The sequence below is a fragment of the Triticum aestivum genome, chromosome 3B, assembly GCF_018294505.1.
Source record: "Triticum aestivum cultivar Chinese Spring chromosome 3B, IWGSC CS RefSeq v2.1, whole genome shotgun sequence".
Taxonomy (NCBI): domain Eukaryota; kingdom Viridiplantae; phylum Streptophyta; class Magnoliopsida; order Poales; family Poaceae; genus Triticum; species Triticum aestivum.
The window spans coordinates 81,531,185-81,549,888 of NC_057801.1; the positions used below are offsets into that span (position 1 = coordinate 81,531,185).

General features: G+C 41.9%; 1 protein-coding gene across 16 annotated transcripts in view; it reads right to left on the reverse strand.

Moving 5' to 3' along the window:
* Nucleotides 1-16,413: 16,413 nt before the first annotated feature.
* The window catches only part of LOC123068751 (uncharacterized), a 51,897-nt gene continuing 49,606 nt past the window's right edge, over nucleotides 16,414-18,704 (reverse strand). For 13 of the 16 annotated variants that reach the window (XM_044491390.1, XM_044491389.1, XM_044491386.1 and 10 more), the window contains 3 exons: nucleotides 18,026-18,412; nucleotides 17,020-17,427; nucleotides 16,414-16,614 (listed from right to left, as the gene is read on the reverse strand). In XM_044491390.1, the coding sequence (XP_044347325.1) occupies nucleotides 16,591-16,614; nucleotides 17,020-17,427; nucleotides 18,026-18,412 (819 nt within the window). In that variant the 3' untranslated portion in view covers nucleotides 16,414-16,590. Of the gene's footprint in view, nucleotides 16,615-17,002; nucleotides 17,428-18,025; nucleotides 18,413-18,704 lie in introns of those variants that run through there. The other 3 variants (XR_006431974.1, XM_044491388.1, XM_044491394.1) reach the window with 3 other exon arrangements.

Here is an 18,704-nt window from a genome sequence, read left to right on the forward strand (position 1 = left end):
GTAAATCTAACATTGTGCAATTTTGAACGAACTGTATTGTAATTGTTTCCGAAAAGCAGTCCATTTGGTTAACTATTTTCTACGTTTTTACATATCAAAAAAGGTTTTTGCAGTTAAAAATGGCACATTCTTTATGGTTCACTCCGTGACATAGTATTTATCTGTGTGCACGAAGTGAGCCAACCTTTTCCTCTTGCCGTAGAAAATTTGATGCAGCTTACTTGCATTGACCATGTAGTCAAAAGAAGCTAAAAACGACGTAGTACACTTTGATGCATGTCGGGGTTCACTTGCCCATTCATAAAAAAAAGTTGAAAAAAGAAGACAACAAAAGCTCCTATGAGAAAGTTTACGCTTGACAAAAGAAATCATGCAGTGCACTTATCGGTCTGATGCAGTGCGGTTTTCTGTCAGATGCGGTCCACTCGCCCGGTCTATGCATGTAAAAAATAGTGAGTTTGGAAAAAACTCACGCGGTTCACTTTTGGTATTGTCGCGGCCCATTTACGGTGGTCTCGAGGTTCACTTTTCATAGTATTACGGTTCACCAACACTCGACATGGAGTGCACTCCACCTCGTTTGAAAAAATTTATGTCCCACAAAAAAGAAATCATGCAGTGCACTTGTCGGTCTGATGCAGTGCGGTTCTCAGTCTTAAGCAGTGCGGTTTTCTGACCGATGTAGTTCACTCATCGATTTAGATGTGTTGCGAAAAACAGAGTGTCCGCATTTCGCTAATTTAAAAACTGCTCTTAAACCATAAGGAATTACAGAAAGTGTTCTACATGAAAAAATTGCGTCTCGTCGATATCTTTCCAACGGCATATCATTCGGATCATTCAACAAGCGGTTTGTAAAATTTTTGCGAAAAACAACCACTGCCACTTGTCGTCCGCCGCACCATTTTCAAAATTAACTTAAAACCGTAAGGAATTTCAAAACCATTTCTACATATAAAAGTTGCGCTTTGTCCATAGCTTTCCAACGACGTATTACACGCCTCATTTCAACAAACAGCTCAAAAACTAGAGCGAAAACAGTATCAAAAATTGAAAAGAAATTTTAAAAAATGTAATTCCGCGATTTAGTAAATTTAAAACTGCTCTTAAATCATAACGAATTAGAGAAAACAATACATATGAAAAAGATGCGCCTCGACGATATATTTCCAATGGTGTATCATTTGCTTTGTTCCGATGAACGGTTTAGAAAAAATCACGAAAATACGCTCGCTGCCACTCATCATCCACCACACCGTTTTCAAAACTGCTCTTAAACTGTGAGGAATCTCGAAACACGTTCAACATGTTGAAGTTGCGGCTAATCCATAGCTTTCCAACGGTATATTATACGCATCATTCCGATAAACGGTTAAAAATTAGAGCGAAAATGGTATCGAAAAAACACTGCGTGCAGTTTTTTTCGACATGAAGTTCACTCGCCTGAGTACTGCAGCACACTTGCTTCAAACAATGACGTGCACTTGCGTTGAGCGTGCAGTGCGGAAGTGTTATTAGAATAGTTATTCTGCTAATATTAGCAGAATAAACTGGCTGTATATATATATTTGTGTTCTGTCCTCTACAGCATTCACTTATAGCTATGTCTTCACTCTTGAATCTTTTGATCTAAGTGAATGTGATCGGACCCTAACCTGTCTATGCTTCTACCTCAACTCTATCTGTCCAAATCATATACATTCTATTGAAACCTGTCAATTGTCTTCACTGAGTCCTTGTCAGCTGATGTCAATCTGACAAACATTTAATCTGTTTTTAATGCTACATCATTATTGCCTGAAAACCGGAGAAGCCAGAACGACCATCCGACAATCTAGGCGCTTAGCTGCCGCGACCTCACCGACGCCGTCCTCACGCCGGCCGCGGACCTTGTCTTCTCCTCCGCCGCCGTAGGTGTCTTTCGTCACCAAGTTAGGGCACGGGAGATTGAACTGCTCGGCCTCCAACTCCGTTCTGTCTAGCAGTTCTTCGTGTGGTAATTAAAACTTACTTTTTACTATCTTTTTGATCTGGTAGGTTCATCCTTCTCTACCAAAAGTGGTTTCTATAATTCCAAAGTTGAATCTATCCTGTTCTACATCTCATATTATGCCTAGTCTATTCACTTGTGCTTCACTACAAGTTAGATTCCTCACTTGTACCTATTTTTGGATTCGTACAAATCTAGAACCAACTCATAACAAATAAGTGAATGTCTTTGCTTATGAGGTCAATGTCTTCAAACTGATTTATCTTCAAAATCTTCTGGGAATGCATATGACCTCTTCCCCTTCCCTGGCACCTCTAATGCTGTCACAGGTACATGTCCATGGGAGAATCCCTTGGTTCTCATAGTCTGCATTCATTTGCAGAATTCTTACAGAGTCACATAAATTCTCCTGAAGCCAGTTCTTGTCTGACCAGCCGTCGGAAGCCTTTGCAAGTTCTGAAGCCATTCAGTTTAAGCTTCATGGCAACTGAAAAGTCAGCTAGAAAGGGTGGCATACAGCGCCGTGGGAATACATCCAAAGATTTGCCATCAGATCTGCATGAAATGTACAAGACAGACCCTGAAGAAACTTATGGTGAACGCAAAACTCGAATCCAATGGATTCGAAGATATTGGGCTGAAGAGTGGTACAAGTACAAATTTGTCACGACTGAGTATGCTAAGAAGAATGCCATCAAGCAGCCCTGGGGAGATATATTATACAAAAATCTTCAACTGCAGTCCCTGTTTGAAGCTATTGATCAAGGCTTCTATCTGTGCATGGTTCGCGGATCACAACCAGAGAATGCTGACCCATCTTCTCTGCTATGGTGTCGAGAAGACAATCTGTTCAAGCGCAACTTCAAGTTTGCCAAAGATTCTGCTGTGAAGAACAAGAAGGCATTTGGACTTGACTTCAACCTCGGTCCATCTGCTCCTCGGGATGATGCCACCCGTGAAGCCAATGAAAACAGAATCGGCCCCTTCTACAACCTCAAAGGCCTCATCACTCACATTGCAGTCGAAGGTGCTAATGTGGATCACTCAGCTGATGTCGCAGATTCTGATGAAGTGCCAGCTCCTCCTAAGCCACAGAAGCAGAAGAAAACTAAGGTTTCAAAACCCTCTGCTGCACCAAAAGCTTCATGTGTGAAGCCATTGGCAACTGCCCCTCCTGCATCAAGTATGCAATCTGAAGACCTATCTCGCATCTCCAAGAAGACCGAGAAGTCTAGGCAAAAGAAGAAGCCCATCCTGAGTTCTGGCCAAGCACTGACCCCAGCTGCCATTCTGAGGAACAAGAATGAAGCCATTGATCTGTCAAGTGACGATGATCTTGGTGAAGATGCTTTGAGCTGCTGATAAAGAGCAAACAAGAGGCGAAAATCTTCAACGATTTCCCCCTCTTTGATGTGTACATCCTCAACAACTTCATTGATGAGTGGTTTGCCAATCCGGATCTCAGCATAAATGATCTTCAACTTCCCATTGGCATCAGTGTCGCTTTCCACAGTGCCATTGCAAATGAGCTAGCTCTGGCTCAGAAGATAGTCGAGCTCAAGAACAAGATTAACTATGGAAAGGCTCGGTTCAAGAAGCACATGGACAAGCTCAATGTCACTGATGTTCAGAATTTCAAGAAGTTGCTGCATGATCTCAAGGAAGCGTTTCACAAGAAACGTGAAGAGGCAAAAGGTTCAAGAGAGCGGATGAAACATCTCGCTGCAAAATGTGTTCAGGCTCATAATGAAGCTAAAAAGCGCAAGGCCTTGGGCATCCAAGCATCGACCCCAAGATGGCTGCCAAAAGGAAGAAGCCTACTATGACTCAAGCTAAGGCATCAAGAATAGAAGCACCTCGCATTGTCTTCCCTGCCAGCATGACAGGCTCGAAGCCTAAGGTCCCCACAGTGGCTTCAGAACTGAAGAAGACAAGGGCAGCTGAGGCCGAAGCCACAAAACTCAAGAACAAGAATGCCTCTGATGATGCTCCACTAACCAAGAAGCGGAAGACAAAGTCTTTGAAGAAGAATCAGGCTGCTCCTTCGGAGCCCCTTCTTGTCGAGCCCCTATCAGTTGCTCGTCCTGCGTCCCCCCACCAAGAGCGTCAGTTTGTTGTTCACGAGCCTGCTTCCACAGAGGCTCCTGAACCTGAAGAAGTTCCAGCTGTTGACCCCACCGCAGCTGAAGACATTGGTCCCCAAGACAATGTAGTAGATGATGAAGTTCTTCCTCAGATCGAGCACCATATGGTATCATCGCCTGTTCTCACGAACAGTGAAATCATCAGCATTGGTCGTCCCTTGACGCCAATTGCTTAGGATGCATCATGGGGTGATCGCCCCCAACCAGAAACTCCAAGTCGAAGCTCACCAAGTACTCCCCCACCTTGATACGTCTCCAACGTATCTATAATTTTTGATTGTTCCATGCTATTATATTACCCGTTTTGGATGTTTATGGGCTTTACTTTACACTTTTATATCATTTTTGGGACTAACCTACTAACCGGAGGCCCGACCCGTATTGTTGTTTTTTTTTGCCTATTTCAGTGTTTCGAAGAAAAGGAACATCAAACGGAGTCCAAACGGAATGAAACCTTCGGGAGCGATCTTTTTGGAACAAACCTGATCCAGAGTACTTGGAGTGCAAGTCAAGAAGCAATCGAGGAGGCCACAAGAGTGGAGGGCGCGCCCCCTATCTTGTGGGCCCCTCGGGCATCCACCGACCTACTTCTTCCTCCTATATATACCCACGTACCCTGAGAACATCAGGGGCGACCATGAAAAACTATTTCCACCACCGTAACCTTCTGTATCCGCGAGATCCATAGAAGTTTATGGATCTTTTTCTTCGCCCACTATTTCCATCCTTTTCTTCGCCCTCCTTCCGTTCGATCTTGTGTTACCATGTACCTTCTTTTTGCTTGCATCTTCGCTTGCTAAAAGTTTATGGATCCTCATCCACTTGCTAATCTCTTTAAGAGATCCAATTATGATGAACCTATTGCTAGTGAGTTGAGTGCACTAGATTATCTTTATGAGGTTTTGCTTGAAATATGTGAATCTGAAAATTGTGATGAAGTACTTTATGAAGCAATTCACGATAGATCTTTGAATAATAAGCATGATTGCAATGATTTTATTATAAATTCTATTGATGGCAACTGTGCTAATAATATGTAAAACCCTAAGCTTGGGGATACTAGTTTTGCTATGTCTACTACTTGTTGCAATGATCATGATTGGGGTGATTCTTCTTATGATCTTGAAAATTTATTTAAGCCCCATGATGAATATGAGATTGATAATAGTGTTTGAAATAATATTGAAAGTGGGTTTGGAAGAGTGTCAACTTTAGATCCCACATATTTGGATAATGTTCAATCTTATGGTATTTTTGATAAAACTGGGTTTGGAGAGGTCATGACTTTAGTTAATGATAATCCCACTATTTTGGAAGAGTGTCAACTTTGCATGCATGTGGATCATGTGGAAAATATTTTATGTGATAGCTATTTTGTTGAATTTTCTTATGATCCCACATGTAATTCTTATGAGAGAGGAAAATATGATTGTAGAAATTTTCATGTTACAAAATTTCCTCTCGTTATGTTGAGATTGCTATCGTCTCTTTCTTCTTCCTTGCATATGCTAGTTTTTGCTTGCTTTGCAAATTTGTTTGCTTATAATATGACTATGCATAGGAAGTATGTTAGACTTAAACATGTTTGTCACGTGTTTCATGATGCTCTCTTTGCGCTTCAATTCTTGTGTTTCATGTGAGCATCATTAAAATTATCAATGCCTAGCTAGGGGCTTTAAACGATACGCTAGTTGGGAGGCAACCTAATTTTATTTTAATTTTTTGTTTTTTGCTTCTGTTTAGTAATATGTTTTTCATCTACCTTCTGTTTAGATGTGTTTTAATGTTTTAATTAGTGTTTGTGCCAAGTAGAACCTATAGGATAACCTATGGTGATAGTTAATTTGATTCTGCTGAAAAATAGAAACTTTGCGCGCACGAAAATAATTTTAGTAATTCACATAAATGTGGTTTTGCGTTGATTCTTTTTTCTGTAGATCAATAGACAAATTTCCCAGGACTTCATATTTTGGTAGGATTTTTAGAGTTCCAGAAGTATTCGAGGGTTACAGATTGCTACAGACTGTTCTGTTTTTGACAGATTCTGTTTTTTCGCTTGTTGTTTGCTTATTTTGATGCATCTATGGCTAGTATTAAGTGGTATGAACCATAGAGAACTTGAAATACAATAGGTTTAACACAAATATAAATGAAGAATAAGTTCATTACAGTACCTTATGTGATGGTTTTTCTTTCTTTCACTAATGAAGCTTATGAGATTTCCTGTTGAGTTTTGTGTTGTGAAGTTTTCAAGTTTTGGGTAAAGATTTGATGGACTATGGAATAAGGAGTGGCAAGAGCCTAAGCTTGGGGATGCCCATGGCACCCCAAGATATTCAAGAATAGCCAAAAGCCTAAGCTTGGGATGCCCTGGAAGGCATCCCCTCTTTCGTCTTCGTTTATCGGTAACTTGACTTGGAGCTATATTTTTATTCGCCACATGATATGTGTTTTGCTTGGAGCGTCTTGTATGATATTAGTCTTTTCTTTTTAGTTTTCGACAATCATCCTTGCTGTACACACCTTTTTGTAGAAACCTACTTTAGTGGAATTTATTATAATACTCTATGTGCTTCACTTATATCTTTTGAGCTAGGTAGTTTTTGCTCTAGTACTTCACTTATATCTTTTAGAGCATGGCGGTGGCTTAATTTTTAAGAAATTGTTGATCTCTCATGCTTCACTTATATTATTTTGAGAGTATTTTAGAACAGCATGGTATTTTCTATGGTTATAAAGTTGGTCCAAGTTGGGTATAATAAAAACTATCATAGAAAGTGCATTAAACACTAGGATCAAATTGATGCTTGATCATTGTTTTGAGATATAAAGGTGGTAATGTTAGAGTCATGCTACCGGGTAATTATGAAATTGAGAAATACTTGTGTTGAAGTTGGAATGTCTCGTAGCATGCACGTATGGTAAAAGTTGTGTGACAAATTTGTTGCATGAGGTGCTTTTTTGATTGTCTTCCTTATGAGTGGAAGTCGGGGACGAGCGATGGTCTTTTCCTACCAATCTATCCCTCTAGGGGCATGCATAGTAGTACTTTCCTTCGAAGGCAAGTAGACTTTTGCAATAAGTATATGAGTTCTCTATGACTAATGTGAGTCCATGGATATACGCACACTCACCTTCCACTTTGCTAGCCTCTATTGTGCCGCGCAACTTTCGCCGGTATCATGCACCCATTATTTACCTTCCTAAAAACAGCCACCATACCTACCTATTATGGCATTTCCATAGACATTCCGAGATATATTGCCATGCAACTTTCCACCGTTCCGTTATTATGGCACGCTCCATCATTGTCATATTGCTCCATGCATGATCATGTAGTTGACATTGTATTTGTGGCAAGGCCACCCACATAATTTTCATACATGTCACTCTTGATTCATTGCATATTCCAGTATACCACCGGAGGCATTCATATAGAATCATATTTTGTTCTAAGTGTTGAGTTGTAATTCTCGAGTTGTAAATTAATAAAAGTGCGACGATCTTCATTATTAGAGCACTGTCCCAAGTGAGAAAAGGATGATGAAGACTATGATTCCCCCACAAGTCGGGATGAGACTTCGGACTTTAAAAAAAAGGAGGCCAAAGAGCCCACCAAATATTAAAAAAAGAAATGCCAAATAAGAAAAGAGAAAGGCCAAATAAAAAATGAGAGAAAAAGAGAGAAGGGACAATGCTACTATCTCTTTTCCACACTTGTGCTTCAAAATAGCACCATGATCTTCATGATAGAGAGTCTCTTGTGTTGTCACTTTCATATACTAGTGGGAATTTTTCATTATAGAACTTGGCTTGTATATTCCAATGATGGGCTTCCTCAAAATGCCCTAGGTCTTCGTGAGCAAGCAAGTTGGATGCACACCCACTTGGTTTCTTTTGTTGAGCTTTCATACATTTATAGCTCTAGTGCATCCGTTGCATGGCAATCCCTACTCACTCACATTGATATCTATTGATGGGCATCTCCATAGCTCGTTGATATGCCTAGTTGATGCGAGACTATCTTCTCCCTTTTTGTCCTCACAACCACCACCTTATACCACCATAGTGCTATGTCCATGGCTTGCGCTCATGTATTGCGTAAGAGTTGAAAAAGCTGAAGCGCGTTAAAAAGTATGAACCAATTGCTCGACTCGTCATCGGGGTTGTGCATGATGAGAGTATTTTGTGTAATGAAAATGAAGCATGGCCTAACTATATGATTTTGTAGGGATAAGCTTTCTTTGGCCATGCTATTTTGATAGGACATGATTATTTGTTAGTATGCTTCGAGTATTACTATTTTTTATGTTTTATAAGCTTTTATCTTGAATCATTTGGATCTGAACAATCATGCCACAATAAAGAAAATTACATTGAGAATTATGCTAGGTAGCATTCCACATCAAAAATTATATTTTTATCATCTACCTACTCGAGGACGAGCAGGAATTAAGCTTGGGGATGCTTGATATGTCTCCAACGTATCTATAATTTTTGATTGTTCCATGCTATTATATTACCCGTTTTGGATGTTTATGGGCTTTACTTTACACTTTTATATCATTTTTGGGACTAACCTACTAACCGGAGGCCCAGCTCGTATTGCTATTTTTTGCCTATTTCAGTGTTTCGAAGAAAAGGAATATCAAACGAAGTCCAAACGGAATGAAACCTTCGGGAGCAATCTTTTTGGAACAAACGTGATCCAGAGGACTTGGAGTGCAAGTCAATAAGCAATCGAGGAGGCCACGAGGGTGGAGGGCGCGCCCCCTATCTTGTGGGCCCCTCGGGCATCCACCGACCTACTTCTTCCTCCTATATATACCCACGTACCCCGAGAACATCAGGGGCGACCACGAAAAACTATTTCCACTACCGTAACCTTCTGTATCCACGAGATCCATCTTGGAGCCTTTGTCGGCGCTCTGCCGGAGGGGGAATCAACCATGGAGGGCTTCTACATCAACACCATAGCCTCTCCGATGAGTTGTGAGTAGTTTACCACAGACCTTCGGGTCCATAGTTATTAGCTAGATGGCTTCTTCTCTCTCTTTGGATCTCAATACCATGTTCTCCTTGATCTTCTTGGAGATCTATTCGATGTAACTCTTTGTGCGGTGTGTTTGTCGAGATCCGATGAATTGTGGGTTTATGATCAAGTTTATCTATGAGAAATATTTGAATCTCCTCTGAATTCTTTTATGTGTGATTAAGTTATCTTTGCAAGTCTCTTCAAATTATCAGTTTGGTTTGGCCTACTAGATTGATCTTTCTTGCAATGGGAGAAGTTCTTAGCTTTGGGTTCAATCTTGCGGTGTCCTTTCCTAGTGACAGCAAGGGCATCAAGGCACGTATTGCATTGTTGCCATCGAGGATAAAAAGATGGGGTTTATATCATATTGCATGAGTTTATCCCTCTACATCATGTCATCTTTCTTAACGCGTTACTCTGTTCTTTATGAACTTAATACTCTAGATGCATGCAGGATAGCGGTCGATGTGTGGAGTAATAGTACTAGATGCAAGCAGGAGTCGGTCTACTTGTCACAGACGTGATGCCTATATACATGATCATGCCTAGATAATCTCATAATTATTCGCTTTTCTATCAATTGCTCGACAGTAATTTGTTCACCCACCGTAATACTTATGCTATCTTGAGAGAAGCCACTAGTGAAACCTATGGCCCCCGGGTCTATCTTTTATCATATAAGCTTTCAATCTACTTTTATTTGCATCTTTACTTTTCCAATCTATATTATAAAATACCAAAAATATATTTATCTTATCATATTATCCCTATCAGATCTCACTTTCGCAAGTGGTCGTGAAGGGATTGACAACCCCTTTATTGTGTTGGTTGTGAGTTCTTGTTTGTTTGTGTAGGTGCGTGGGACTTTTGAGGAGCCTCCTACTGGATTGATACCTTGGTTCTCAAAAACTGAGGGAAATACTTACGCTACTATTGCTGCATCACCCTTTCCTCTTCAAGGAAAACCAATGCAAGCTCAAGACGTAGCAAGAAGGATTTCTGGCGCCGTTGTCGGGGAGGTCTTCGCTCAAGTCAAGACATACCAAGTACCCATCATAAACTCATATCCCTCGCATTTACATTATTTGCCATTTGCCTCTCGTTTTCCTCTCCCCCACTTCACCCTTGCCGTTTTATTCGCCCTTTCTTTCCCAATCTCCTCTCTCTTTCGTTTGCCTCTTTTTGTTTGCTCGTGTGTTAGATCGTTTACCTTGTTGTAATGGCTAGTCCTCCTATCCTTGTTATTACTCCCGAACATGAAATTCTTAATTTTAAGCAAAGGGAGGGAGGAAATTTAAAAGATGCTTGGCATAAAATTTTCAATGCTCAAAATAAATCTACTAGGAAGCTTTCTACTTCCGTTTACCACACTTGTGCTACTATCCTCTTTACCACACTTGTGCTTCAAAGTAGCACCATGATCTTCATGATAGAGAGTCTCCTATGTTGTCACTTTCATATACTAGTGGGAATTTTCATTATAGAACTTGGCTTGTATATTCCAATGATGGGCTTCCTCAAAGTGCCCTAGGTCTTCGTGAGCAAGCGAGGATGCACACCCACTTAGTTTCTTTTATTGAGCTTTCATACATTTATAGTTCTAGTGCATCCGTTGCATGGCAATCCCTACTCGCTCACACTGATATCTATTAATGGGCATCTCCATAGCCCGTTGATATGCCTAGTTGATGTGAGACTATCTTCTCCTTTTTGTCTTCTCCACAACCACCATTCTATTCCACATATAGTGCTATGTCCATGGCTCACGCTCATGTATTGCGTGCAAGTTGAAAAAGTTTAAGATTACTAAAGTATGAAACAATTGCTTGGCTTGTCATCGGGGTTGTGCATGATTAAATACTTTGTGTGATGAAGCTAGAGCAACAGCCAGACCATATGATTTTGTAGGGATAACTTTCATTGGCCATGTTATTTTGAGAAGACATGATTGCTTGATTTAGTATGCTTGAAGTATTACTATTTCTTATGTCAATATGAACTTTTCTTTTGAATCATTTGGATCTGAAAATTCATGCCACAATAAAGAAAATTACATTGAGAATTATGCTAGGTAGCATTCCACATCAAAAATTCTATTTTTATCATTTACCTACTTGAGGACGAGCAGGAATTAAGCTTGGGGATGCTTGATACGTCTCCAACGTATCTATAATTTTTTATGGTTCCATGCTATTATATTACCCGTTTTGGATGTTTATGGGCTTTACTTTACACATTTATATTATTTTTGGGACTAACCTACTAACCGGAGGCCCAGCCCGTATTGCTGTTTTTTTTGCCTATTTCAGTGTTTCGAAGAAAAGGAATATCAAACGGAGTCCAAACGGAATGAAACCTTCGGGAGCGTGATTTTTGGAACAAACGTGATCCAGAGGACTTGGAGTGCAAGTCAAGAAGCAATCGAGGCGGCCATGAGGGTGGATGGCGCGCCCACCCCTACAGGGGGCGCCCCCTATCTCGTGGGCCCCTCGGGCGGCCACCGACCTACTTCTTCCTCCTATATATATACCCACATACCCCGAGAACATCAAAGGCGACCACGAAAAACTATTTCTACCACCGTAACCTTCTGTATCCACGAGATCCCATGTTGGAGCCTTCGCCAACGCTCCATCAGAGGGGGAATCGACCATGGAGGGCTTCGACATCAACACCATAACCCCTCCGATGAGTTGTGAGTAGTTTACCATAGACCTTCGGGTCCATAGTTATTAGCTAGATGGCTTCTTCTCTCTTTTTGGATCTCAATACCATGTTCTCCTTGATCTTCTTGGAGATCTATTCGATGTAACTCTTTTTGCGGTGTGTTTGTCGAGATCCGATGAATTGTGGGTTTATGATCAAGTTTATCTATGAGAAATATTTGAATCTCCTCTGAATTCTTTTATGTGTGATTAAGTTATCTTTGCAAGTCTGTCCAAATTATCAGTTTGGTTTGGCCTACAAGATTGATCTTTCTTGCAATGGGAGAAGTGCTTAGCTTTGGGTTCAATCTTGCGGTGTCCTTTCCCAGTGACAGCAGGGGCAGCAAGGCACATATTGTATTGTTGCCATCGAGGATAAAAAGATGGGGTTTATATCATATTGCATGAGTTTATCCCTCTACATCATGTCATCTTTCTTAATGCATTACTCTGTTCTTTATGAACTTAATACTCTAGATGCATGCTGGATAGCGGTCGATGTGTCGAGTAATAGTAGTAAATGCAGGCAGGAGTCGGTCTACTTGTCACGGACATGATGCCTATATACATGATCATGCCTAGATAATCTCATAATTATTCGCTTTTCTATCAATTGCTCGACAGTAATTTGTTCACCCACCGTAATACTTATGCTATCTTGAGAGAAGCCACTAGTGAAGCCTATGGCCCCCGGGTCTATCTCTTATCATATAAGCTTTCAATCTACTTTTATTTGCATTTTTACTTTTCCAATCTATATCATAAAATACCAAAAATATATTTATCTTATCGTATTATATCTATCAGATCTCACTTTCGCAAGTGGCCGTGAAGGGATTGACAACCCCTTTATTGCGTTGGTTGCGAGTTCTTTGTTTGTTTGTGTAGGTGCGTGGGACTTTTGAGGAGCCTCCTACTAGATTGATACCTTGGTTCTCAAAAAATGAGGGAAATACTTACGCTACTATTGCTGCATCACCCTTTCCTCTTCAAGGAAAACCAATGCAAGCTCAAGACTAGCAACCGACAAGGAAAATTGGAATGAAGAGCTTCTGTTACAATTCTATGCTACACTTCACATCCGCGGCTACAACAAGGACATCAAAACTTGGGTCCTTGAGTGGATGACAGGCAATGTGCACCATGAAGCCAAAGCTCTTGATCTCATTGAGCTTACTGGCCTGCCCACTCTAGGTGAACTATATGAACCTGGTTGTCAGCTTCACCGCAATGCCTTGGAAAGCATATTCCAGAAGCCTGAGCCCAACATGAGCCAAATGCTGAGTATGATGAAGCCTCTGCCACAAGATGCTGAATATCCTAAGGAATTCTTTGTTGAAGACCTAGAGTATCTGCCCCGCACCATCTATCACATTATCAGGCGAACTCTATGGCCCATCAAAGGACATTCTTCTTCAGCAAAGCTTGAAGGCTCAATGAAGACATTGGTCATCTATATTCTCAATGGCATCAGCTTCAATGCTCAGGATTTCTTCATTCGCCAACTTGCTGCATCTGGCTCACATATATTTGGTCTGAAGTTCTATACTCCATGGGTAATGCGTCTGATCAAGCTTCACTTTGTTGTTAACTATCAGCCCTCTGCGCGCAACCATCTCATATTCTTGCCAGAGGTTGATAATGTCTATTGAAGCCATATACCCAAAACCTGCCAAGGAGGCAATTTATTTTCACAATGTCGATCGTCAAAGTTTCTCTCAACATGTTGAAGGAGTTCATGCTACCACTCGTGTTTATCCTTTGGCTGGAAATACTCGTGCACCTCGTCGTGCCCATACTGAAGCCACTGAAAGCACTATTGCTCCAAGGCCTCGGAAGAGATCTCGTGTGCTCAATGACTGAGAGCTTCTTGTGGCCTTGCATTAGAAACATGATAAGCATCATTACTGGCTGAAGCGTCAGATGCAGAGTCTCTTGATGGATGTTAATCGCATTCGCAATCTCCCACCAAGAATGCATTTGTCACTCATGAAACCTGTCGGCATTCGTGGAAGAGTCTGACACTCCTCAGTTCTGAAGATGATCTTCAGCAAGATGGCTTCACAGAGAGATTCAAGTTTGATTCCACTCCTCCCAGGAATGTTGTCTTACGTCGGACTCCTTCACTCGAAGACTCTGAGTACTCCTCTTCGGCAGCAACTGTCAATGCCAGAGTCATCGATGATGAAGATGATGCTACATCACCAACAACCACTTCAGCGCGTATCAACACTGCACCAGGCCCGTCTGCACCACCAAACTCCAACATCGACCCTGCTCCTTCTGGGAATGAGTAGACACTCTATGTCTTCAAACCTTTTTGGTAATTACTGACAAAAGGGGGAGAAGCATATGAGTTGATAGTCTTCAAGCGGGTCCTTATGAGTGGTTGCATTATTTTGCCAAGTCTTACAACTCTCGTTTTTTTGATACATTTTGTTCTTTGAGTTGTAAATTTGATGGTCAACTACTACTTTATTTGTTATTCTGTGATGCGATGATAAATCCCGCATGAAGTCATTCTGCAGACGTCCATTTGTCATTATGCATATCATTATCTTTGTTACTTCTTATATTCATAATGCATTGTCTTCACACTTTGATGATGGCCTCCACAAAGCAAAACCTGCTATGTGCATTTGCATTCAAACACAAATCATTTATATGCACATCTTTAGGGGGGAGCCTCGCCTTATGTATGAAGACAATACTCACAACATTAAACTTTCACATACTTTTATCCCTGTTGAAAACTTCAACCAGTTTGTCATCAATCACCAAAAAGGGGGAGATTGTAAGTGCATCTAGTGCCACCCCTAGTTGGTTTTGGAGTATTGACGACAAACTTGGTTGAGGGACTAATGTGTTTGTGAGAATTGCAGGATAACACAGGTAGTAGTCCCATATTGATTCGGTTTACCTACCAGAGATGACCCCTAAAAATGTGTGAAGACATTGAAGACAATGGTGGTCTGTGAAGACATTCACATTGAAGGCTATGACATGAGAAGACATCGAGTGAAGATTATGGAGTACGAAGACATAGTTGTTCCGTAGTTTCCTTTTCTTCTTTGTTGAGTCATAGGAACCACCGTACTATTAAGTGGGGTCCAAGTGAACAAAGTCAGAGTGACTGATGTGATGCTCAACCAAATCCTATGTCTTCGAGTGAAGACAATGAGAGCAAATCTTATCCAGAGCTGGATGAGTCAGCTTTACTTGTGGAGGAGCTGACCATGGATTTTGTGGAGGGGCTGCCGAAGTCTGAAGGCGCCAACGCAATCATGGCCGTAGTCGATCGGCTGACCAAGTACGCGCACTTCATGTCGCTTCGTCATCCCTTCACCGCCGTTCAGGTCGCGCGCGCCTTCTGGGAGCACATCATCAAGCTCCATGGCGTTCCCCATTCGATCGTCTCCGACCGCGACAAGATCTTCACGAGCGCGATGTGGCGCGAATTGCTCGTCGCCGCGGGAACCAAGCTACTCTACTCCACCGCGTACCACCCCCAGACGGATGGCCAAACCGAGTGCGGCAATCAGTGCTTGGAGATGTACCTGCGGTGTGCAGTCCACGACACGCCACGGCAATGGCGCAAGTGGCTACCGGCGGCGGAGTTCTGGTACAATTCAGCGCATCATGCCTCCCTGAATTGCTCTCCCTTCAAGGCGTTGTAGGGCAGAGAGCCCAATCTGGGGGGATTACCTCACCTGAGCACCGCGCTCCCTGGCGACGCGACGTCCGGCGATCCGGACTAGGCTGCCCACACTAACCTGCTGCGTGCATAGCTGGCCCGCGCCCAAGCTCGCTTCAAGAAACAAGCAGATCGACACCGAGCGGAACGAGCTTTCGACGTTGGCGAACAGGTCCTTCTCAAGCTGCAGCCGTATGCACAATCCTCTATCGCCAATCGCCCATGCAAGAAACTCGCCTACAAGTTCTTCGGTCCATTCTTGGTGACAGAACGCATCGGCACGCTGGCATATCGACTGCAACTTCCCCCAAACAGCAGCATCCACCTGGTATTCCATGTCTCTCAATTGAAGCCGTTTACTCCTGACTATACTCCGGTGTTCTCTGAACTGCCACGAGTACCGGACCTCGCCGGAGAGCAAACCGAACCAGTGGCAATCCTACAGCGGCGTATGATGAAGAAAGGAGATGCTCCAGTGGTGCAGCTGCAAGTTCAGTGGGCAAACATGCCATCATCGGCTACAAACTGGGAAGACTACGACGTCCTTCGTCATCGGTACCCATCAGGAAGCATCTGGGAAGAGTCTGCATCGCAAGAGGGAGGCAATGTCACGCCTGCAGATGCTGCTACTGCACCTGCAGCGGACTAACAAGTGCAGTTAAGTTATCTGAACCTGCAACCCACGGTTGGGCTGGTTCGAGTGCGTGTGTGGGTTGTGATTGGGCTGTGACCTTGTAAGGGTGGCCCAGTGGGGCAGCTACATATATACGACTCTCAGGACGAAAGAAGCAGCGAGTGATTGATCGAGTCTTTCTTTCCCCTTCTCCACGCCTCTCACCTACTCTGCTTTCTCCTTCCTCACCCCAATTCTAGATCGAGATCCGCCTGGGCATTACACTTTAGTGTGCTTATAAAATCTAGTATCGCAGAGAAATAGTGTTGTTAGACAAGTAGAGAAGTAGCATTAAGAAACAAGCTACCCTTCTCAAGCCTTTACATCTTAAAATTCGACCAAGTCGAGCCTACATCGAACTGCTTTCTCCAGGCTGTAAAAATAGAAAGTCCATGGTTAATTGTATCATTCATTGGGCATAATAGTTGTATCTGTAACTAGATTTACGATGAAGATGTTCTTTCTACAAAAGAAACTATAGTCTTCCTGGTGTATATTCATTAGCAAGTCCATTATCAACAAACATAGTTGTTACAGACTGGATAAATTGCTGAGGAAGGGAAAAACAAGGGTAAATGGAAATTTATAACTTACTCCCTCTATTCCTAAATATAGTCTTTGTAGAGATTCCACTAGGTGGACTACATACGGAGCAAAATGAATGAATCTAAACTTAGAATGCATCTATATACATCCGTATGCGGTTTATAGTGGAATCTCTACAAAGACTTACATTTAGGAACGGAGGGAGTATTTATTATGTAATTAGTGCACTCACCTTTGTAAAAACAATGGGCAACTCCTTGCTCTCTGCAAGATCGTTGAAATGATTGATGTCGCTAACTTTGATACTTTCAGTCACAATTCCATTCCACGCACTAACCATGTCTTTGCACAGCATGTCTCCCGACTCTCTTTCCTTTGATATCCTTTTTACTCTTATTTCCTGTGTGGACCGTGGTGGTAGGATTCCTACCGGTGTATTTGCAGTGTAGCTCGCCGAATTGCCATGGTGGGCCAATATATGGAAACCCACACAATAATCTGTAACATTGACTATTTTAAGTAAGCACACCATGGGTGCCTTCTTGTTTGGAAAGAAGGGGTAGCGTAGTTGGGGAGGATCAAACTGGATTAACTCGTCTGAGGTGCATAAGTTTGTCTGCGAGAAAAAGGGAAAATAATGCTGCTGTGGATTAATTGGTACCAGAGAAACACCAGTGTCGATGAAGTAAACTGACCACCACTGATCAACTTTCTACCATGTAATGTCTCTACAAATACACTTCGAAACTTTGCAACGTGTTATGGTACGATTGGCCCGTTAGCCAGCCATACGGTTGGCACCACATCAGTGAAATGAGATTGCCATGCCATTTCAGACTAGCTGACTGATGGGCTCAGAGCTAGCTGATGATGCTCAATTTAAAAAACAAAAAATATGTTAATTTGAACTATTGCAATAAGTCTTATTCTTTAGGATTGGGAAGAAACAACAAGTTGAAATGAGAGTGAGTAGCAGGACAAGGTAGCAACGCTAAGAATATGATCCAAAAAAAGATGTTCGGCCACGAGTTCTCAGTAAGTTTTAAAGGTATGGACTATGGAGTTCCAAAGGATCATCATCACATGATAATTCCATTGTCAAGGAGACGTGGTGATTCAAGAGCTGAGAATAATTATTGGAATGTAATGTCTTAAATCTTCTTTTAGGCGGTTCAGTGTGGAACAATTGTAAATAAAACTTTAAACTTATATATGCATCACATAATAAGGGAACTTACCATGTGAAGAACAATGCGCAATTCCTTACTAAAAGTGGTCAAATCCCCATCCATGTCACCAATGATGTCACTTGGTTCAGCATCTTCGCTCACAATCCTGTTACACAAAAACAACTTGTCTTGGCACTGCATGTCTCCTAGTTCCTTTTCCTTTGCTGTCCTTTTTAGAACAAGTCTTTGAGTGGTCTTTGGTGGCATAATCCTTTCAGACGGTTTTACATACCAGGCCACTTTGCTGTTTGGCAAACCTGTACTAAAAGCCACGTAGTAATCTGTACTGTTGACTACATTAACTGAGAACACGCACACCTTGTTTGGCAGGACGTGGAAGTTGAGCTCAGGCGGGTCAAATTGGATCAGCTCATTTGAGGCACATGGACTACTTTCCTGCCAAAATGAAAACATCGGCTCATTAATTTGGTCCGTGAAAATCATCATCAGTTCATGTTTACTGATTTTTATCACAGATCAAAGCGGGGTGCTCACAGTTAGCAAAGATGTACTGTTACATGACCCGACCACAATTATCACACAAACATGGAGTACTCTGATTATTTGAGTAAATGATGGTTCGGCCATCCTGTGGTAAGTCACTAGTAATAAGGGAATATTTTTGCTCTTGCACTAACCGAGGATGTAAAAACTGTAAAATGCCACTTTGGGGGTTGGTTAGGGGCGT